The sequence below is a fragment of the Neodiprion lecontei genome, chromosome 7 (assembly GCF_021901455.1).
Source record: "Neodiprion lecontei isolate iyNeoLeco1 chromosome 7, iyNeoLeco1.1, whole genome shotgun sequence".
Taxonomy (NCBI): Eukaryota; Metazoa; Arthropoda; class Insecta; order Hymenoptera; family Diprionidae; genus Neodiprion; species Neodiprion lecontei.
The window spans coordinates 24919720-24943744 of record NC_060266.1 but is presented as its reverse complement, the minus strand read 5'-3'; the positions used below and the strand labels follow the sequence as shown (position 1 = coordinate 24943744).

The 24025-nt window shown below is 36.5% G+C and overlaps 1 protein-coding gene across 3 annotated transcripts in view; it reads right to left on the bottom strand.

Annotated features, from left to right (window-relative positions):
- Positions 1-158: 158 nt before the first annotated feature.
- LOC107217407 (insulin-like receptor) overlaps positions 159-24025 on the bottom strand; it is a 45359-nt gene continuing 21492 nt past the window's right edge. For all 3 annotated transcript variants that reach the window (XM_046745557.1, XM_046745558.1, XM_046745559.1), the window contains exons 3-12: positions 12287-12461; positions 11305-11551; positions 8255-8360; positions 6144-7544; positions 5653-5963; positions 5207-5581; positions 4588-5123; positions 3989-4484; positions 3665-3909; positions 159-3572 (exon numbers count right to left, since the gene is read on the bottom strand). In XM_046745557.1, the coding sequence (XP_046601513.1) occupies positions 2870-3572; positions 3665-3909; positions 3989-4484; positions 4588-5123; positions 5207-5581; positions 5653-5963; positions 6144-7544; positions 8255-8360; positions 11305-11551; positions 12287-12461 (4595 nt within the window). In that variant the 3' untranslated portion in view covers positions 159-2869. The remainder of the gene's footprint in view (positions 3573-3664; positions 3910-3988; positions 4485-4587; positions 5124-5206; positions 5582-5652; positions 5964-6143; positions 7545-8254; positions 8361-11304; positions 11552-12286; positions 12462-24025) is intronic.

Below are 24025 nucleotides of genomic sequence, written 5' to 3'. Positions count from 1 at the left end.
ATATCGGAAAAATGTTTTAGTTTTTTTTTTTTTTCGTTTAGATATTCCGTGTTTCCATTCGAGTTAGAATGTAGAAATAGTAGTCTCGCAGTTTTAAAAAGATAACTCTTCCCTAACGGTGACCGTTTTCCGATTGGTCGATTTTTCGTTCCCTAACGTTTTTTTTTTTTTTTTTTGCCATTTCTTCTTTTACTTCCAAGATTCTTTTTCAATAGAAATTATTGTGTTATAAATATCTTGTCCTCGCAAACATCTTTTAATATCTCATTCCTGACGTCAATCTTGGCTCTCATTGGGCTATGACAGTCTCCGGTTCTCTCGTCGGTAACGACATTGAATGCAGGAAGGTTCAGAAAAATTTAGTAATTCAACTATCATTCAACTCGAACAAAACAGTTTGAGAGCTACTTCGTGTTAAGTCTAATAATCTGTTAATGACAGTCGATACAGGTTTTTTTTGTTTTTGTTTTTGTGAATCTTATACGATCAGTGACAACGACCACGTGTTACAAGTCTGTCAATTTTAGTGAACAATATGCGTTCTCTTGTAACCGAGGGCGAGAAAGATGATACAACCCTCGGATTTGTTCAGTACAATGCGAGTATGTTGTATAAACCTATTTATGTTATGTATAGTAATAGTAATATTATAAATTAATACAAGTTATATGTAATAAATAAAATCTTTGATATCTTAATAATTCTATTGTCTATTTGTTTATGTTATTTATTTATCTATTTTTTCTATTCATTCTTTTCATTTTGAAAAGTAACTCTCAAACCGTACAGTGTAAATTGATTGAATTTCAATTCAATCATGTTAAAGCAAATATTATTCCACGTGGGTAAAGTTATTCGAGACCTAGCGCAGTAGATGAGGAGAAAGAAATAAAATAAATAAATAAAAATACTGAGAACAATTGATAGCTAAGGACAGGTGGATTTTTGTTAATAACTGACGAATAATTGGATTTGTAAAAGCCGTGAATTGAAATTTTTCATCGTGATATATAAAAACTCTTCAGTCTTACTAGTAGACTATTAATCGTTGCCGAAAAATGATTTATAATTTCAACGTCTACTATTGTCAGTGCGAGTTTAAAATCGATGGAATGAAAATAAATAACTAAAACATATTCTGAACAATCCTGATTTGATACTTGTCATCATACTAATAACCATTAGAGTCTATAAACTATTGTACCTAACGGTGTAACAACATATCGAAGAGTGACAATCAAGTTTTCAGCTTGTTTTTTCTTACAATTTCATTTTCAACTTAGGTTTGTATTATTTCAAAATTCGTGACGGGGAATCAGTTAGTAATTTTTGATAAAAATTATTTCACGTCATCGATAAAACGTTAAAGTCTCTGTACTTATAATATAATAAAGGGTTTGACTTTTAGAGCGAAATTTAACATTCACTTGACCGTCACACTCGATTATTTTTCATCTCTATATGTATATGCGACTAATGATGCTGCCATTAATATTTTGGTCAACGAAACAACGATCTTCCTCTATTTCTTTTTTTTCTTCATCTTTTTTTCTTGCATTCTTTATTTGCTAAGGAAAATCAAAGGATCGGGCGAAGAAAAACGAAGGGGAAAATTTGTAACAGAAAAAAACTGTACCCCACAAATTAATCTTATCATCAACGGAATCTTTGCAAGTTTTCTCTACACCTCTTTTTCTATCCGCGTGCCTCTCCTTCGGTCTTTCATAATTTCGGTCTCTTTCTCTCTCTGTCTCTCCCTTTCACTCTTTTGCTCTCTTCCAAGACAGTTTTTTTTTTTTATTTTTTTTTTTTTTATTATTATATAAAGTTGAAAATGCTTTGTGGCTCGTTGCTAGACGTTGAATGGAACAGCGAACAATCGAAGGATCGGCCGTGATATTACTCTTTTTCTTAGTTTCTCAATCTCTCTTAGAAACAAAAATGTAAAATTATTTTCCCAACTAACGAAAAAAAAAAGGGCACCAGGGCAATCATAACTTACTTTTTACCGCTCGAGTTGCCCCAAAACTTAATTTACGTCTCTGGTAGTATTCGAACGATCTAGTTACGCATTCTTAGGAATTAAATTTAATATTAGGATATCCATACGCGAGAAAGAGTTTACAATAACTTTAAATTCATTACACTAAAAAATATTATTCATGTTGTTATTATTATCAATATTATTATTATTATTATTATTATCGTTAATATAATTATCATTATTATTACTGTTAATATTAGTAACATTTCTTTTTGCCCTAACGTTCTTTTTTCCTAATCGCTTACTGTATTACTGAATAATAATTTAGATTATATTTGGATACAGCTTATCATTAATTGAGAAAATTTACAATTAAACAAAACAAGAGCAAAATACCAAAGGAAAATTATTATTATTGTTACAAGTTTTTTTGTCTTCATCTTTTTCTAATTTTTCTTTTTCTTTCTTGCATATCTCGCAGAAGATCGTTCGAAACTACAGCGACGTCGTAGCAAGCTCAATTTCAAGAGCTCGCACATGTCAGTTTCTTTGTATTACGTTTTCATTATTAATTATTTTAAGAAAAAAAATTGTTAATTTATTTATTTTAATATTTTGTATTTAATTATCCTGAGATGTCCTGGTTCTACGCGCGTGTAACCGTGGCTGCGAGGTAACAAAACACGCGCGATAATCAGTTCGAGAAAACGGAATTTCATTGTAAAAATAACGAAAAGATATTCTTTTTCTTGCCATTCGCTATCAGTTGTTTTCAAAAAAAAAAAATTGGTTTTTTTTTTCTTTTTTCGTTTTTCTTTTCGTAATATGTTTTGCCCGGAAAAAATATGAAACAAAATCAGCCAAGGAACGCCGTACCGCGATCTGTTAACACTGTGTAGTCTTACCGCTAATATAACCGTTATTTAAGCCTTCTTGTTTATTATTACTCTTATAATCAACTTTGGACTTATTTCCTCCATTGTCATTAATATTTTTATCATCAATTCCGTCTATAGACGGAAATTCAACGCGATGAACATTAGTGTTCTTTATCGTATCGCCAGATGTGACAAAAACCTCAGGGGATTTGTTCTCGTAGTCAGGATCTTCGCTCTTTATTTTAGAGAATCTGGGACTCTCCGAAAAATTTCTCTTAACAACGTTATTGGGATTAATGGAGTTTTTACCTAAAACGGAATTATCGCCGGTCGAATTGACGCGCGAATTGTTTCTCTTGTCGACGAAGGGAGAATTTTTTACGGACTTTAAACTGTCCTCGGCGAATGGTAAATCCAACGTGTCTCGGCTCGATCTCAACGATTCCATCGACGCCCCCTCAAAATCATCGAAGTCAGCCTTCAACGGCACCTTAGACGAGTTAAATTCGTGAAAATTGGGCGACACCTTTGAATTATCGTTACGCGTCGTAGCACCGTATATAGGATTTGAACTAATCTTTATAGAATTAGGACCAGACGGTTCAAAGCTAGCAAAATCTCCAAAGTCCTCCCTCAACGGTGACTCTTCACTTCCCTCCTGGTCCGCCTCTTCGTCCTGCAGGTTGCGCAGTGTTTCCATTTCCAAATCCCTAAAAAAAATAATTCGCCATCACTTTATCGTTGCTGTTTCTTCGCTTTGTAGTTGAGCGATTCGACGATTAATTATCTGGCTTTGACGCACTTGTCAGTCTGCGGCGAATGAGAAGCGTTCTGATTCCTGGCTTCGATTCCTTCGGGCGAGTGGTAAAAGCTGACCCTTTCAAACGTCTCGACATTAACCTCAGTCAAGAGCATGGTAGCAATGTCAATGAACGTCGGTCTCTGATTCGGTTTGTGATTCCACGTTCGCCTCATCAAGTTGTACAGCGAATCTGGACAATTTTCGGGCCGCTCCATAACGCCACCGTCGATAACGTAGCGAAGAACCTGATAGAAGAGACAGATTACATACAGAAACTTGATAAAGACAACGAAACGCACACCCCTACTCTCTTAAGATACTCACCTGATCATTGGACAAACCCTGGTAAGGCTGCGAGGCGAGAGTAACCATTTCCCACAAAACTACACCGTAGCTCCAGACATCTGAGTAGCTTGTGAAAACCCCATCTTTCAAACTTTCCGGTGCCATCCATCTAACCGGTAAGAGTCCTTTGGTGCCTTTGCGGTAGTAATCAGTCTCATATATGTCTCTGGTCATACCAAAGTCGCCGATCTTAACGGTCATATCTTCGGCGACCATGCAATTTCTCGCCGCTAGATCTCTGTGGACAAATTTCTTGGCCGACAAATAAGACATTCCGTCCGCGATCTCGATCGCCATCTGTAATATCCGCTTTAAAGTTGGGGGCTGCTTGGAAAAGTTTTCGCACACGTCTGGTCTGTGGCTTCTCAGGTAGGTTTTAAGGTCTCCGTTCACCATTAGCTCCATAACTACAAGTGTCGGTTGACCGACTGATACAACGCCCAACAATCTCACAACATGATGAGTGTTGAATGCCCTGAAAATGGACGGTAATGAGTGACGAACGAAAACCCGACAACAAAAGATATATGAATTATGATATGAATTTTGGTAAAACGTGGAAAAGTTCGGATGCTAACTTCATGACCGAAGCCTCGTTGAGAAACTCTATACGCTCTCTGTCCGTGGCGTTTTCATTGACAGTCTTGACGGCACACTTGACCTCCGGTTTTCCCTTGACAACGTCCTTGGCGACGCCCTCGTACACCATGCCAAAGGATCCATTCCCCAGCTCCCTTAGCAGCTCTATTTTCTTTCGTGGAACTTCCCAATCATCGGGTACGTAGACGGTGCTAACATACTCGGGATTGACGGTCGCAAAAAGCCGCATTTCCGAAGAATTAGGCATGAACTTTCGTTTCAACGCGTATCCACCGCCCAGAATTAGAACACTCAGAATAAATACACTTAGGAGGGGCCACAAGTATGGATGGGACCCTCCGGCGTTCAGTTCCTCAATGTAGAAGTGTTTCGTCACCGTGTAAGCGCCATTTCCGTACAAACTCGTTGCTCGAAGTCTCAGGGAGTAATTTCCAGGCGGTAATGCATTCAAAACGTAAACGTGTCCGTCATCCACGAATTCTCGCCAAGGTATGCAAATTACCATAGCCTTGACCTGAAATAATCAACGTGCGCCTCGATTAAACAATGAACATCAAGATCAATGACCTCCTTTCCCAAGCATGTGATAATACTCACGTTTTGAAAATCGATCTTTTTGTACTCTATCTGATACGTGACAATCAAACCGTTCGGATTGGGCGGCTCCTCCCAGCTCAGTTTCACCATGGAGCGACTGTTATTGCCGGTTATAACTTCCAGGTCGAAAGTATTGTTCGGAATGTCGTCGGCGGATATAAGCGGCTCAGTTCTGGCCGTTTTGATACTTTTCGTCGAGCAGTAGTTGCTCTGGCTTTCGTTAGGGACTGGTTCTCTGCACGCCTGTACCTCGATAGTGTAAACAGCGTAGTGACGCAGATTTTTCACAGCATAATTCGTCTGCCCGTAGACAGTCCTGTTGAATAAGCTGATAGAACCGTTGACCATGTCATCCGTCAAAGCGTTATCTTTATCCTGCAACATAGATTAGGTGAGAAACTTCATCTCACCGATTTGAAGGCTAGTGTATTTGAATATAAACTCACCTCAGGATATGAGTACGAGACATTTTGTTCCTGCCACATTTTAGCCGTCTTGACTATCTCACTCACATCACGTCTCCTGCGATCACTTGAGGGTCGCTTTACGTATACCTGGTTGTGCAGCGCGTCCTCAAACGCTATAGAACTCGAAACCTCCTTTTCCCTGAGATCCTTGTCGTCGATACATTTGCACTTTGAATCGTCAGTTTCTATCTCATCTCCATTTGTCGAACTTGGCCTCTTATTTTCAGTCGGTTTAGGATGCGCTGCCTCGTCCGGCGTTGTCATTGGTTTCGTCTCCCTAAAGTTTAGGGCTACAAAAAAAATAAGAAACATTCAGTATCATAGCAAACGTCTCGCACACTCTTAGTTTTCTACAATTGGATTCATTTGCCACAGCAGTTTGACAATCTCGTCAACGGTAAACGAGAAACCTTGGGAGGAAAGTATCTTTAAAAAAAGAAGAGGAAACTAAGAAAGAAAAAGAAACTTACGCTCGTTACAGTAATTTCGCTGATCGAGAAACGCTCTATCATCCTTCTCCCATCGCCCGATAATTCTGTAGTGGGTAAGATTCCCGTTTTTATGAAGCGGTGGCTCCCATGTTATGACAAGTTCGTTGCTCGCATTGCTATAGGCGTAAAGAGACCTGGGTACGCTGGGTGCGTCCGGGTCAGTGGTGAAGTAATGCAAGTCGCTCTGCGCGCCAGACCTCTCAGTAGCAATTGTGTAAGTCTTAACGTAGAACGCGTACTGCGTGTAAGGTTTGAGCTGAGTCAACAGCGAATAATATTCGGTAGTTTCGCTGTCAGTTCCATTTTGATGGATCGTCCGATCAGAACTTTCAGCTGCCGAAACGTCGTCTACTCTCCATCCATCGCCGCCACAGGCATCCCTTCCATCGTACATGGTGACGTTGTTCGGTGCCTCGATAAAGTACACAACATACCCAAGGAGTGACCTCTGATCGTGGTGGTCAAAAGGTTCCCACGCAATCAGCGCGGCGTTCGATGTTTTCTTCTGAACCCGAGTGTGAAGCTTGGTAACGTTGCAGGCGACCTTGTCGCCGTTGCTGTTAGGGGCAACCTCCAGATCCGAGAACTCAGGCAGGCCAGCGCCTTTGCGAAACTTTTCGATGGTGTCCAAGCAGAGTTTTGGATTAAAGTGAAAGAAAACTTTGACAGGTCCGTTGTTGGCAAGGATTCTCATCGACTTGTGGGACTCCATGTCCCATAGTTCCTGAAGATTTTGATTATCTAGTACGACAAAGGTGTACTTTCCGCTCTCTAGTTCTTTGCCGTGAATGGTGTGTAGATTTTTCAAAAAATTCAAAGATATCAGTGGGAAACTGCGAACGATTTTCAAATAACCGTCAATCTCCTCGATCATACTCAAGCTGTCCTCCAATTCTTTCACGATATTCTTACCGCCTCTTATCTGTATTTCCAAGCTGCCAGTTATGTGAGTACAACCGCGAAGTTTTTGGGCCGATGCAATACTGTCGACATTCGTCCCGCTGCACTCCTTCAAACACAATCCGTCGCACTTTTTGCACGTCGCTTTACCGTTCACTTCCTCGTCCATGTAGCCGGGTGGGCATTCGATCACACAAGTATTATTGAACGGCTTGTACGGGTGCTCCTTGACTATGTCAAACGCCTCACGCGGCTTCTTCATCTTCCTGCATTCGTTCTCCTGTACGCAGCGACGGTTCAAAAACATATATGTGTTTTCCGGACAGCTGTTAGCGCAACGATTTCCATCGACTATCACATCTCGACACACGGCACAGTCCTGAGATCCCGTTCCGGTACAGCTTCCAAGACAAGACGAATGACAGCATTTCCCAGGCATGCTGTTGTTGCACGCAGAGATTCCGCAAGACTTGTCGCAAACTGTTGGTTACAAAAAATTATTATTCTCTTATCGTATCTGTTAAAAAAAATTACAATATAGCCCATAGGTTCAAGATCAATCCCGAGTCGTTCGATGAATGATTTTGGAGAAGAAAGAAAATAGCGGAGTTTTTCTTATATATTCAAAGTAATGTCACTGTTTCGTAAATTTTACATCTACATTATAAATTGTCGTTACCTGCAATAGGGAAATAATCCTTGTTAATATAAATGAATAAATCTTGACATGTGTAAAAACACATACATTCACGTTTAATCCAAGACACAACAACACCATTTTTATTCTTGGACAACGATTTCAGTACATAAATAAGATATTGTGTAAAAACAAAGTTAAAGACGTTGAAAAAAAAAAGAAAGAAAAAAAATTCCAAATACAAGAGGAAAAAATATATATGCAAGTACAATTACGCATGAAAAACATGCGGTGGATTGACTTTGTTTTTTTCTTCTTTCTTCCTTTTTCTTTTAACAATTACGAAATACCCAACATGTAATGACGACGATGTATTGATTTCATAGCTGTGTCGTACGATACTAAAGAATTTTCTATCGCACTCAACACTTGTCATCACATTACATACATACACATCTATCCGCCGACAAATATAACGAGATTCGTTATTTAAAATGTATTATGTGAAGCATGCCAAACACCGCAGATAAATAACGCAAGAGAAAAATCTCACCATGTTGACAATACTGTCTGTTCCAGCACAAGGTTTCATCCTTTTTCGTCGATCGTGTCGGACAGTGTTTCTCACAAACCGGACATCCGTTTCTTGGTTTATTTCCCTGGAAGATAGATATAAAAACTTGTATTAAAATAAGAATTAACAATCTTTATTATAATAAATTAATAGATAAATAAATAATTAAATAAAAGATTGATAAAACTAACCGCAGGTACTACATACAATCTCATGAAATAAAAAAAGAATTTACACACCCACCAAAATCAATGGGTAATATTATTGGTAACGGGCATTTTACACCCCCCACCCCTCACAAAAAAATAAAAAAAAAAAAAATAAAAAAATTCCTCTGCTTGCTTCTTCACCTTTCCGTCGAACTAGAGCACCGGACAACAGATAAAGCACACATTCGTACATGATAACTGGTCTCGCAATCAGCCACAACAAAATACCTTACACTACGTAACCACTCATATTCCCACTATATATATATATATATATACTCACATTCTGCACCGTCAAGAGATACGTACGACTAGGTGCATATACTCATACATACACACACACACACGTGTATGGCATACGGTATGAACGCGTTATGAACGGTTGAACAGATAAGTTTCTCGTAGACTATACGTGTGATATGGTATGTGTGCATGTATGCATGTATGTACATACATAGGTATGCGTATACGTATCCGCATGGACAGCACGCGGTTTTGAACTCCACGTTACATGCTACATAGGTATTGTACATACGTACAACGTATTACGATACCGTATCCGTATGTCCTATACAATATGTAAGAATGATGAGAAGAGTCAAAGGAAAACAGAAAAAGAAAAATAATAAGTAAAAGGATTAAATTTATAAACGCAAAGTATGATAACAAACCCACTCTCACAATTCATTCACAAGGAAATTTTTATTTTTTTTTTAATCGTATAATAATTCAGGTAAAATAATAATAAGAATTCGAGGTCTCCCTTTTTTTTTTTTTTTACTCCTTCAGTATCGTCTTTGCAATTATTGACAGTATTGTTGTTATTTATGTGTATAAATTGCGATACTTTTAACATGTTATTAGAAGCTTATTATCGAATGGTCTACAATGAATTACCTACGCTGAGGGAATGTTACACTGGATTTTGATGTTGATTTAGATATCTCTAAATATCCAAGTACGAGAAGGTATCGCAGAGGCAGAAACAAATGAATAGGAACCGGACTTTGCATGAAATTCTGTGCAAAAATCACGCGAATACATTTTTATTATACACAAAAAATAAAGATATGGCATAAAAAAATACAAAAGTGTAATCGTGATATTTCTTTATTTTTGGATAAAACAAATATGCATTGCTGTATTTGTCATCAAAATAGCATGTAGAGAATATACGGCTGTTGACGGCTACTCTTTTTTTTTTTTTTGCCTCGCGATGAATATCATCTGATTAATAGACAGAATGAAAGACATTTAACGCAGTCGGTAAGGACGGACTATAGCATCCCCTTAAATATGTAAACATGATAAATACAGCGCGGTATTAGTTTCGGTGAATGACTTATTTCTTACGTTGTATTTTTTTTTTTTTTTATTTACGCTTTCGAGATATTTTGCTTTCCGTTATCATTATTGCGCACAAAATGAGGGGAACAGCTACGGAATCGAAGAGGGAGAGAGGAAAAGAGAGCGAGAGAAAGAGAGAAAATGAGAAAATAATCTCACACCAGAGTGCAAGCGTACTTCGTCAAGAATCTCTCTGGCTCCTTCTGTCTATCTATCTGTAAGACAGCTCCTATATGCAATTATTACCATATACTCGAATAAAGCGCAGGCGAATTCCTTACCCGCTATTTTTCCCGCGAGCGATAAACGGAAAGAGGCTGAGAGAAAGAGAGAGACAGAACAAATGAGAGAGAGAGAGAGGAGAGAGAGGGAGAATGAGAGAGTATAAAAGTCAGCGTAGCGGATGCAGAAATAATGGCGAGAACTAAACGAAACAAAACGGTGGTGAAAGAAACGTCCAATCGCGCGAAGGTCAACAAAAAAAAATTGCAAACATGTCAAGTATATAGGGTATGCATGTACATACATACATTATATACATATACCTATAATAATACGAATCTTTGGTGAATTTGCGATTATTATTAATACCACTGTTTCGTAACAAATAAAAAAAAAAATAAATAAAATACGCATAGATAAATAACATATTTTGATTTATTATCGTCTATCTATACACACCGAGAATTCGATAAAAATAAGAAGAAAAAAAAACCGGCATTTCTCAATTCCCCGATTTACATATCTATATTTATTATCGTAAAATGCGTTGAGTGCAACATGTATATATATATACAACAACTTTGTTCTAATATTGAAACAGTGGGCGTTTTTTGTTTCTAATTTTTTTTTTTTTGCCCTTCTTGAAAAATACAACGACCTACATACAAACATACATTCATCCCAAGGTCGTACCTAGAAGTATAAAAATGAGAACATAAAATAAGAAGAAGGAACAAAAAAAAAAACAGAAAAGAAAAATTCCGGAAGTGTGATTCATTGTCCAAACTATAATATCCCAACTAACGTTCTAAAAATAAACTTTGGCAACCATCCACGATGATTTTCAACGATTCTCTTTCTTTTTTCTTCCTCATCTTCATCTTAAAGTTTCTCGGTCATTTTTCCTTCTGCTTTTTTTTTTTTTTTATTACAAGAAAATCCATTAATATTTTCTGGGCTTTTCTTTTTTTCCTCGTCTGTACACCATTGAAGGGAAAAAAAAACAAGAACGCGTACTATATGTATACCTGCGTGTAATATAGACAGCTCGTACATTGAACAAATGTATGTACGCAATAATATTCTACCCCTTACACGAATACGAAATTCACGAACAAGGATTGTAGAAAAAATAATTTTAAAAAAACATATATGTATATATATTTAAAACATGAAAGAAAAGGTCAATAACCAACCGGAAGACGGTGATCGTTGCATTTATACAAAATATATGTCAGGCCCGCGGCTTACCGATATGACGTGTTCGCCCTTTCCAACGCCGATGATGAGGTCCCAGTCGATTGTATCAACGTAGCAGAGTGCCGGATTCTTTTCAAATCTGACGCTGCCGCGGCCGATATTCGTCAGCGAGTGAAGACCGATTTCCTGCAGATGCATCATCTCGAAGGCGACAAGGGCGTAGTTTATGAACAACGAATGTCCCCGTATTACCGTCAAATTTGGAAACAGATGGCCAACGCTTCGGAGACCGTTCACTCTGCGTATCGCGTTGGAGGACAAACGAAATTTGAAAATTAATATACAACAGCAACAGCATGTAATTACAAAATTGCAACCCTTCGTTATTGGATACTTCATATACGTATAATATACGAAACACACGAACTGTATTTCAGAATTGTTTTACAATATTATACGTATATTATAGATACACCGGGACAATCTCTTGAAATTTGAAAATCAACCGCGCACGCGCGAGTTTTATCGGCTGTTCGCGCAGGCTGGCCAACCCGAGTTTCAGCTGTCGAACTGTTTTTGGCGGCGATTGTAGTGGATACGAATTTTCGAGGTTAGAATCTCAAATAATTGGGGCAGCGACTCGGAAAGTTTTGGGAAGCATTTGTTATCGAGTCGGAAAATTGATTCTTCAAAGAACGGTCGTAATTCGATGCTCGTGCTCTTTGAAAATTCAAACGTACACGTTACATTTTGCGTAGGTTGGCCCGATTGCGTCGCAGACAAGAATATCGCTGCGGGAAGATTTCGCCGACCAATGAGATTTAATTATTTGGCGCATGCGCGGTTCATTTTCAATTTTCAAGAAATTGTCCCGGTTTATATGCGTATGTGAGGAAAGATTGGAAATAATCACTATATTATTGTGCATGGGGTGAAAAAAAATAAAATACTATATTGCGTTATTTATGGTACGGAATATCATTGTGCGAAACAATAACAATAATAATAAATGATATTAAATAATAATAATAACCTGTAAAGCAGAAGGTAGCCGGTGATTTCGACGAGGTCGGGAAATGTAAGGTTTGCGTAGGACGTGTCGTTCGCGTGATCGATCAAGAGTATTTGTACGAAACCCTCGACCACTCGACATCCTTCCAGTCGCGAAAATTGGTTCACGCTATTTCTCACGTCGACGCTCTGACAGACTGAAACAAAAAATATTACGTATATAAGTACACACACACACACATATATATATAAATATTATGTGCAGTTACGACGGTTTTACGTTTTGCAAATTTATTTTCTTTTTTTTTTTTTTTTTTTTGTTTTTTTACGCAATCATTTTCCATATTTTTCAAATATATAATGGAAAAAAATTGCGTAACGTCAGGAGGTTGGTCCGGTATTGAAAATTGAGAGGGGAAAAAAAACGAATAAGAAAAAATTGTTTTCTTTTTTCTTTTTTTTTCTTTCAAATAACATATCCAGATACATCATATACATACCTATGTAAAAAAAAAAAAAAGAAAAAAAAATGTATAAATTGCAAACTCTTTCATCGGTAAATTAAATACGAAAGTTTTTTGGGCACGCGCGCGAGTAAAAAAATTTCACCAAAAATTTTTCATCTACACGTTTCATTTTTTTAGGTTTCCATCCATGTTATCCAGAGTATAACAATATAGCCAAAAGCTCGATCCGCCTGATCAAGCAATTTGAATGCGAGCTCAGGTATTAACGAGCCGAGTTCCGTTATTGCTTATACATTATACTGTAGGTATATCCGTACATGATATTATACCGAGAGAGTGAGAGAGAGAGAGAGAGAGAAGACGAAGGAGAAAATAATCATCATCATCACAGCCGCGTTGCACGCATACATATATACGGTATTAAATTAATTAACGTCAGATCGATATTATAAAGAAATTTTTCTATTCTTGCTTGCTGTTTATTTTTCTTATTCTTTCAAACAACATGTTTTACACACATTTATATTATAACTTGACCGTTTTCTCTATACCTATATATATAATTGAGAATATATCGTATACGATTTTTCGAAATACTCGCGTGCCGAGGATAATATTGTTGTTTTCTTTCTCTTTCCTTTTCCCTTCTTTTTCCTCTTACAATTTTTTTCTAATATTATACAACGATTACTCTCCAAACGAAATGTATATATTGTACACACGTCTGGCATTTTTTGGTGCGTATTTTATGGTTGGCAAGTTGCGATATGTATGCGCTTGTAGAGGCACACGCATATTACAAATATATATATATATATACACACATGTATATTACATGCGGTAGTTTAATCTTAACGAGGAATGAAAACAACCTGAATTCACGAGCACTAGCGACCGGATATGGCGCCACGAACGTCCGGTCTGTCATTCTCGAGTTTCCCCCTCCACAGTACGAATCGTCGTTCACAGCTTATCATTTCTCATCCCCGCAGAAATACGCGCAATGAGCAGGAACGAAGGGAGAGAGAGAGAGGAGAAAATACATATGAGATGGAGGGAAAAAAAAGCAGGGATGAAACGTAACGTACATACCGTATATATACGTATATTATATATATATACTACGGTGTTTCGAGAGAAATAAATTTTTTTTTTTATTGATTATTTTCTTCCAAACAGGTTGAAAAGTTCCATTCTGGTATAAAAATACCACTTTGCAATGCGTCATCTGGTGGAAAAAAAAAAAAAATCATACTAATCGTAATAAAAAGTAACCAGACTGACAGGTGACCGTGTTTTTTTCGCGTACGGATGACAGAGCAGGTATATTATTAATTATGTTTCATCAATTTACGTTACATGAGTAATTTGAAACACCAAGTATTACGATAGGTTATGCGGTGACAAAATGTCACCGGCAATCAGTCTCTGACGTCATGATACACGAAGGTTCAAGTCGGTAACTTTATCGTAATGAAAAATTGGGGTAAAAAAAATTGCTACTTTCTTATTTTTACAATAATTTCTCGAACGAGCCAAGATTGCAAGATATGACTATATATTCCTTTTATCGCGGTTTACCGAATTTCCAAAAGCAATTCCAAAATCGCGAAGTAACGCTTTTTCCTCGTCGCGAATCGTTGCGGCAACGTTATCGACTTCAGCATGATGTAAACATATACAATATGATAATACGACGCATACAAACGAGGCGAGTGTTTTCCTCATTCATCCCTTTGCCTGAACGAGGCTCCGACCGCAATCGCGATTCGTTGGTTATTTCTTTTCTTTTCTCTCTATCTTTCTCTCTTCGCTACTTTTTTATCGTGCGTTTCGTACAGACAGCCGCACATTCATTCGTTCATTCATTCATTCGTTCATTCATCTCTTTCTTCACATACCTATACACATAACCGTGTATTTATACAAATATACACATATGTTCGTATGCGTGTGTATAATATGCATACATATACATACATGGTATATGTGGCTAACTTGTGGCTAATTGACTAGCTACGAGGATCATTGAAATTAAAAACCCTAACCACGAATATATACACAGCACAGGCGTGTTCAGTTTTGTGTATAATTTTACATCCGCCTTTCATTCCTCTCGCCTTAATAATGCACACATTCATACATGCATATAAATGGCTACTGTTTTGCAAAGACACGCGTGTGTGTAATTTATAATTGTATAATGTATTCGCATATTATACATAAATATAATAAATTTTATACTATAGATTCGTTTCACGCATGATGGTACGTATGTAGTATGCATGGAATATTATCGTCATTGTCGTTATTATTATTCTTGCTGTCATTGTTATTATTATTATACATTACAGAATTCTGCACGTATGGTAATATTGCGTGCATGCCTGATATCCACCCAACCGGATACACGCGAGTCACGTAATGTAAATTTAGCCAATATCACATCTGCGGTAAAAGCATGTTGTCAGTAAACAATACATCATTTCTCAACGTGTCTTGTTACAACAATTTTGAAATTTCACGGGGGGGAAAAAAAAGCACTCGAAAATTTCATTCCCAACATTTTTTTCCTAATTTATAGCGACTGAATTGTAACTTTTTTTTTTTTGTAATACACTTTTACTCATCGTAGAAACGTAAAGAAATAAATAAATGATTAAATAAAACGATAGTTTAAACACGAACGTTTTTGCATTACGCGTAATTAGGATACGGTGATATATCCGTATCAATTATACATGATAAAATACGATTCCGTTTTTTTTTTATATTTCTTTTTTTTCGCGCCAGTTCCTCCGGCAGTGTCAAAGTTTTCTTATCATCGAAGATTCAAAAATTCTCTTTTCTCCTCTATTTGTTACACCAATCTAGGCTTTTTGTTTCTCTTTCTCTCGTTATTATTAACATCAATATGCATCATTATACACAACGCGAGTATGTTTTACGCATTTTTTTTCTTTTCCATGCGCGTTTTCCGTACAAAAAGTACCCGTTTCTACGTCGCTCGAATGATTTCAATCCCAGGAGTCCTGAAAGTGGTCTTTTTTGTATCGCGCGCACGCGCCGTCGCGAGCAAATCTGACGTTGCGCGACTCTAACCTCAAATTCGAGTTTCGTGAAGAAAACGTGCAACATACTCTTCTTAAATAAAGAATCGTGTGGAAAAAAAAAAGAAAGCAAAACGGCCTTTTCGCTTCGCGTATTTGCAATATTCGTCTTCGACGTCACCCACGACTCATATTGCAAATAAATAAATAAATAAATAAATAAATGAACAAGTAAATTAACAGCGAGAGAAAGAGGAGTATAATTGAAATATGATCGTAGGGACGGAGAAGCACAAGATGAGGGGAAGTTAGGTGATTTTGAAGGGAGGTTATACATATAGCGCTTGTTCCGTCCACGTGTGCGCCGAATGAACCGAGATCCGAGGCCTTTACTGAGCTGGTGAGAGAAAAAAACCGTCTAGACGTTCAACTTCCGGTGTTTTCGAAACGTCGCGATCCTCGTCGAGACCCTCCTATATAATATAAACCCTATAGCCTCAGACCTTCTTACAATATATATACATATATATTGTAAAGAATTGAGGGGGAAAAAAAAAAAACACGAGGTAATAAACATTATCACCTCGTCAAAATTTCACCGTTTATATTTCACTCTCTTTATCTTTAAACGTATGTAATATAGTTTAGTAGAATTTGGCAACAACGTTTCGAAATAATTGCAATTCGAAATTGCGTTACGGTATTATGCTGGTATTATTATTATTATCGTCATTATTACTGCTGCTGTTATTACTATTATTATTGTTATCACGCGTGACGAGAACAATAAAAAAATAAAACTCAGTCAACGGAAGTAAAATTACCGTTACAAAATGTTATAATCAATTTTATTTTAAATATACATACATACGATGTATAATTCAGAAATTATGTAACAAATCACCAAGTGATATCGATCTGCGTATAACATTACATATATTATTATTATTATTATTATTCATAAAAACAAAACTAACGACAAACTTAATTGAGGAAAAGATTATTCGAACGATGTAGGTGGGGGAAAAGGAAAAAAATAAATAAATAAAACGACCGAAATTGGGAGACGGGAGAAAAAAAAATCGAAAACAGATAAAAAGAAAGCAAGGCGACGGGGAGAGGGGAGAGAGAGAGAGAGAGAAAAAAAGAAGATAAGATAAGAAATTGAGATAACAAAAAGAAAGAACGGAAAAAAAAAGAAGAGAGCGGTAAAAAAGTAATCGGACGCGAGAAAAACAAAAGACAAGTGCCGCAAGTGCACAGGGAGATAAAAAAAAAAAAAAAAAAAATTATCATGAAAAGCAGGAATCAAGTGGCGTAGGTCGTGACTCTGTGCAAATGCAACAACAGCAGGCAGCAGCAGCAGCGGTTCTTACATACCTAATATTTAATACACGTGTACACACGTATAAAATAATAGTAACTGTATACTTTTTACGTATAACAGTATGTATACGTGTATGGAAGAATGCAGTGAGAGGAAAAATGAATCGTTCGTTAATTCGCTGTACGCGTGCATATTGCATGTATTACTTATTTATCGCCACAGAAGTAAAAAAAAAAAAAGAAAGAAAAAGAAAAATTTCCTCCCTTATACGCAAAATAGACATATTTTTTTTTGATCCGAAGGATATTTCGAGAACGAGTTACCGGATTTCAATGATTTTCGTCTCAATCGACGCGGCTTTTCCAAACTTAGAACTGATTAGATTTTGGCTTTGATCGGTTCGATACATTATCAATAATTTAAATAACAAAGTTCCAAAATATAAAATAAAAGTTACGATGTCTTGAGAACTAACGAATGGATTTGGATGAAAGTTGATACCGTGAGGTGTTTTTTATGTCGCTAATCAAGAACCCAAGGTCAGATCTGCAATATTTCAATTCGGCGTATTCGACAAGCTGAATAAAAAACTAAAAACATTTGGATTTTGATGAAAATTGGTAATCGTCGGTTTGTTGGCCGGCTGATCACGAATCAGAAGTCAAATTGAAAAATTTAAAATGTCGATCCAATGTGATGGAAAAAAATCTAAAAATATTCCGATTTTGGTAGAAATCGGTAGACGAAGATTTTTTGGGTTACCGATAACGCATCCAAGGTCAGGAATCCAAAATTCGTAACGGTGGATCCATTAGTAGTTCAAAATAAAAAAAAAAATCGTCATATTTTCACTTAACACGCTATCCGAGGGCATTAAAATCGTTAATCAATTCGTGAATGAATTCGTAGTTCGAAATTCTAGTTGTTCCTTGCTTTCTTTGCTCACTTGAAACGTAATAATATAACAAATTGTTAACGGGAATTTCTTCCATGCGTGGACAAACGAAAGTTTGCTGCATCATTATCATCGTTAGGGATAAGACGAAAAAAAAAATATATAAATAAACAAATGAATAAATTACAAACGAGGCTGCTGCTGTTGCTTGATGCTGTTTGTATAACTCCGACGAAAGTGACCTAAATTCTTTCGAAATTATGCCCTCGTTATAATATATAATGCGTACATTAGTACCGACGTTAAATGTATATCAAATCGATATAACGAATGGGTCGAGTGCGTTAGTTTATTTATAATAGGCGAGGGAGAGTTCACCGCCTGAATCGTCCAATTACACATGTACGCGTCACACGTAAGCTTGCAAGATTCTCGTAAGTACAATCATGAAAGGGTATCAAAGGGCGAGGAATCGTTCAAAGATCGTTTCCAAGGTACACGAAGATCAATTGCCAATTATTGGCTGGCCCTGAGAGGCCGAATATATAATTAATATACATATACAATATATTATCGTTACTTGTATCATTCGATATAATATGACGACGATAAGGCAAGTTGGCAACGTACGTTGCTGCAACGCTGAATCAAATTTAGAAAATATCGTCGAATCGTTAAACAATCATTCAGGTTGTTCAATTTTTATTTCATTTAATCTACCTACTCGACAAATCGTGAATTATATCTTCGATATAGTTCTACGAATTATTTATCGACGGACGCATTTAAATATCGCGTAAAACGATACAATTTCCAACGTGTGTGTGTGTGTGTGTGTGTGTGTGTGTGTGCAGGGAATACGTACGTACATGCATTCGTATCTTTTTAACTTTTAACCCAAGGGAAAAAACCGATCTTCTCTCTCTCTCTCTCCCTAACTCTTTCTCTCCTTGCAGCCTTGAACTTGTTGGTGAATCGGTTACCATGCGTAACATACACACGCATATACGCGTTAAATACTCGAGATATATTACAAATATATATATATATATATATAACGAATATAAAAAGATTTGTGAGAATTAATCAAATCAATCACCGCGGGTCAATAGCCTGCATACGTGCATGCATGTAACATGCTGCCAGTACCTAAGCTAATGTACAATTTTATATATATATACATATATGTACACATATATATATGTGTGTTTAGCTTTTTTTTTCCTTTGACCGCCCCTCCCACACACATTCGCACAATTTCGATATCGGCGTGAAGAAAAATCAATCGTCTTGCAACGAATTTGTACGATAATGTAAAGGAAATAATTAATAAATAATATTATATCAACAGATCTTAGAATTGCGATATTGTACGCAACAACGATCGTGGAAAATCGAAAGAAGAAAGAATTAGTGTCGCGATGCGCGCGTAGAAAAGGAGAGAAAAACGGGGATGAAGAAGAAGAGAAAAAAAAAAAAAGAAAGAAAGAAAGAAAAACAAACAAATGAAACGATAGAGAAGGATGTGAAGGAAAAAAAAAAAAAAAAAAAACATCGTCTCGGGTTGTGGAAAATTTGTAAAAAGCACCTACGTCACACCGAGACGATGCGACGCGATAGGAAAGGCGCGTGATTCATCGACGCAAAATTCGCCTTCATCGTCATCCTCATCTTCGTCTTCATCTTCTTCTCCTTCCGCGTTTTTAAAGGTAAAGACCGATGCAAAAATAGAACATCGTTTCGTACGCCTAAATTTACACGACGCCCATGTTACATACCCTATCCATAATACATAATCCATCGAATATAGACCCTTGCGTCAATAACGAGACACGCGTCGTCGCTGACTGTCAGAGACAAAGATCATCGTCGGAAACGGAGGCGTGAATTGTTATCTTGTTGTTCGCCTTTTTTATTTTCATTTTTTTTCCCCCTTTTCTTCTCCTTCTCCTTCTCTCTCTCTCTCTCTCTCTCTCTCTCTTCCCCTCGCTCTCGAAAATTCTTTAATCTCGTCTCTTTCATTTGTTCTTTTTTTCCTCACCTCCGTTCCGTTATTATACGCACAACGTTACAAAACATGAATGAACAATTGAAGAAAATAAAGACGATCAAAACTGTATCGATATAACATTAGTGATAAGACGACAAAAAAAAAAAAGAAAAAAAAAACCGAGCGTATGATTTGTAACCCGATCGTTTCTCCCCCCCCCCCCCCCCCCCCCCCCACAACAGAAATGAAAGAAGAAAAAATCAACTCAAAGTTGGGATAAATTTTTAACATTGATTAACGTATAATCGGAAGATAATGAAATTTAAAGAGGAAGAGAAAGGGTGAATAAAAAAAAGTCCGAACGAAGTGAAACAAATTCTGCACGAATCAATATTACATATGATATCCACGTGATGTATAATGATATTATTTTTTTTTTTTTTATTTTTTTTTTTTATCGGTGTGCGAAGAAAAGAAGGAAAAAAATTGCAAACCCCGGCCACCGTTCAATTCTCAATGGCAACGTCAAACGTACACGCAGCCAGTATCTTGTGCCACGGTATTTTTCTTATCTCCTCGGCGTTCCGAAGAATTCGAGATCCAACCGAAGAGAGTTACGCAGAGAGTTCCGGACGATTCGCGCAATTCGGACAACAACAATTTTAACGAGTTTAATAATTATAATAATGATAATAATAATAATAATAATATAAGTGATAAATCGCGTTAAGCGGAATAATCGCTACATATTATTGCGAAAAAGAAGAAGAAGAAGAAGAAGAAGAAGAAGGAGGAGATTTCCTTGTTGCTGATTTTTGAGGCGGTGTTGAAATTCCGAATTTGAAAAGTTTCGAAAGCGACAAATTCCGACAAGTCAAAGTTCGGAAAGTGCGTAAATGAGAAAATTTACAAATCTGAAACATCGAAATTCCGAATGATCCAAGATTTTCAGTCCTCTGAATTTCTGGCTTGATGAAATTTCACCATTTTGATTTTTCTTTGTTTCGGATTTTCTCATTTTTTACACCCACACGTCGAGTAAACTACGCTGTGCGAATATATTTTAATTTACGCAATTTTTCTCTATCGAAACTTAATTTTTGGGTATTTCGAAAATTTGACAATTTTTTTTTTTGGCAAAAATTTGCTTCGACATATATAATGTAGTATAAATCACAAGTCAAAGCTTACGCATTATATTTATTAGAACAATACAATCGCGAAAGTTTCACAGCATATTAACAAAACATTATATATATATATATACATATAATATTCTTGTTAAAGACTGAAGAAAAATGATTGTAAAAGGTTTTAGGTACGTGTGTATGTAAAAGAAGGGATGTAGAAAAAAAAAGCGCATCAATTTTCTCTCTCTCTTTCTTTCAAATCGTCTCAATTTTGTAAAAATAGTGTAAAATCAAGATATTAGAAACGACAACTCCATTTTACTCGGATAATTAATTGCGTCAGATGATGAACCGTTGTGATAAATATTCCCTTCCTCCCAGCCGCCCTCTTCTCTCACTCTCTCTCTCTCTCTCTCTCTCTCTCTTTATGAATGTGCAGATTCTTATCACATTGGCGCCTCTAACAATCGCGCAATACATACCACCTATCTATACTACATAGGCACGCGATGACGTTGTACGTTTCATTCGGTATGTGTATATAGGATATAGGATATAGTAATTGTACTACGTTTCCTGCCGGCGATCGTTGCTCGGTATAAAAATTATCGTTTTACAACGATAATAAATACAAACGTTCTCGCTTACATTGCGTCTATGTATCGTACACAGGCGCGTGTATGCATGAAATTTATTCACGATAAAATAAAACGGGTTTTTCAAAACTCTGTTAAAAAAAAAAAATTAAATAAATTAAAAAACAATGAGACGGTTCCGACATTTTCCTCCAACGTATAAACTCGCGCGATAACAATATATCTCATATATGTATACGTTGTAATATGTGTATTTTGGGTCTTTTTAATTTTTCTTAATTTTGATTTTCTTTTTCTTTTTTCTTTTTTTTTTTTTTTTTTTTTATAACAAAATATTTACGAAATCCTTCGCATATATAAAACGTATACAACGTACAATTCTCTCGCTCTCTCTCTCTCTTCTTTCTCCTCGAATACATTTCACTCGAGCGTTTTACATACAAACATATAAATATTAAAATGCATATATCGTTGTTTAACGCGACTCTCGACTGGCGCCACCGTTGTTCCCACACCTTCGTTCTTTCTCCCCGCGCTCAAATTTTTTATTTCGTATAATATTTTTTTTTCTTCTTCTTCCTTCTTTCTTTTTTCTTCCCCACTCTGCGTACATAACCACGTATAAATATAAGTGGTACTACCTGTAGTAGGTACACGTCGTACATCCGTGTCCGTACGCTTGTTTGGTCAAGTGAAGAACCGCGATCTTACTTACGCGCCATTGACACGTGTGCCTCGGTAAACAGAAATAATTTCAACGAACGTTACACGCGTATGTCGCGTATGTCACGTATGTAAACTATGGTTGTTACACCATACGCAACGTATGTTGTATGCGACAGATAAGGAGATGAGGAAGACAGAGAGAGAGAGAGAGAGAGAAAAACTAACAAAAAAAAAAAAAAAAAACATTAAAACAAACCGTCGGCGGCTAAATACAAATACATACGTGGTCGTGTATATCTATGTAGACCTCATGCGTATCGTTATAGTTAGTTAGTTACGTGAAAGAAAGATAAGATTGTCCATTCACTTCTGAAAAATTCTTATCAAGACCAAACTCCTCTCCCCGCCGACACCGGAGCTGTAACTTATTTTTATTCTCATCATCACCGTCATCGTCGTCGTCGACGTTCTTACCGCGGTGATTTATTAGACTAATGAACGCGACGCGATTGGTCGTAATTAGTAAATTACACATCGCACGAAATCTACATATACACGTATACGGTGTATTATCACAACGTACGTAAGACACGTGTATTGATGCACGGTGTTGAAATAAAAATATGTAGTTCGAATAATGGTCTGAATTTTCATAACCGGATAAGCGGTTTGTTTTTTTTTTTTTTTTTCTCTCTCTCCACATACGATCAATGAAAATCCGAACGCTAACAGTGCCAATTCGATTACATCTAATAAATAAAGCTCCGAATGAATCGGTGTTGAAAAACAACGTTTTTCATCTGTTTAATAGAAAGTTGTTGTTAGAATTTAACTTCTTCGGGAAAGGGAAACTTTTTTTTTTTGTTTTTTTTTCATTCTTACCATTTTCATCAACGGCCAAAAAATTTCTCAACTTTTCTTGCTTCTTTCGAAAAAAAGATGCTCAACCTTTTCGGCATTTTGCATCAATTTTTTGTATATTTAGACAAACTTGAAAACATATCTCTTTGCGGTGTTCTCCTATTTCTGATAGTATACCGATAGGTTTTCAATACTCTGGAGTAATTAACGCGGTACATTGTAAATTATTATTGCTGGAAAGAAATTGATTGAAAGAATCAAATCAAAAGTCAAAAGTTACCCCTTCTAAACGTATACGCGTTTTACATAAATTATACGTTTTTGGGCTCGCCGATTACGAATCTGATAACGGGTTTAAAAATATTCAAGACGACGGATCCAACACGGCGGACAAAAATTTCAAATTTGATCTAATCCGGAGAATAAAACTCTGTGACGAGAAATTTTTGGAATCGCTGATTAACAATCTGAAATCAGATTTTGGTAATTCAGTACGGCAAATCCAATCAGCAATTCCTGAAACACCTGCGTAAGATTTTTGCACCCTATTTCATAAAATTTGAAACTATCGTCCACCATATTGGATCCACCATCATGAATTTTTGAAACTTCGTATCGGATTTATATTTTATCCTGATTTTTTTATTCGTGTTATTTTGTATAAGTCGAAGGGTTAAAGTTGCGTAAGAGAAGAAGAAAGAAAAAACAAAAGCGTCCCCCAAATTTACGTGTACTTAAACGTACGCTTAAACACATCGAAATACTGACGATGAATAAAA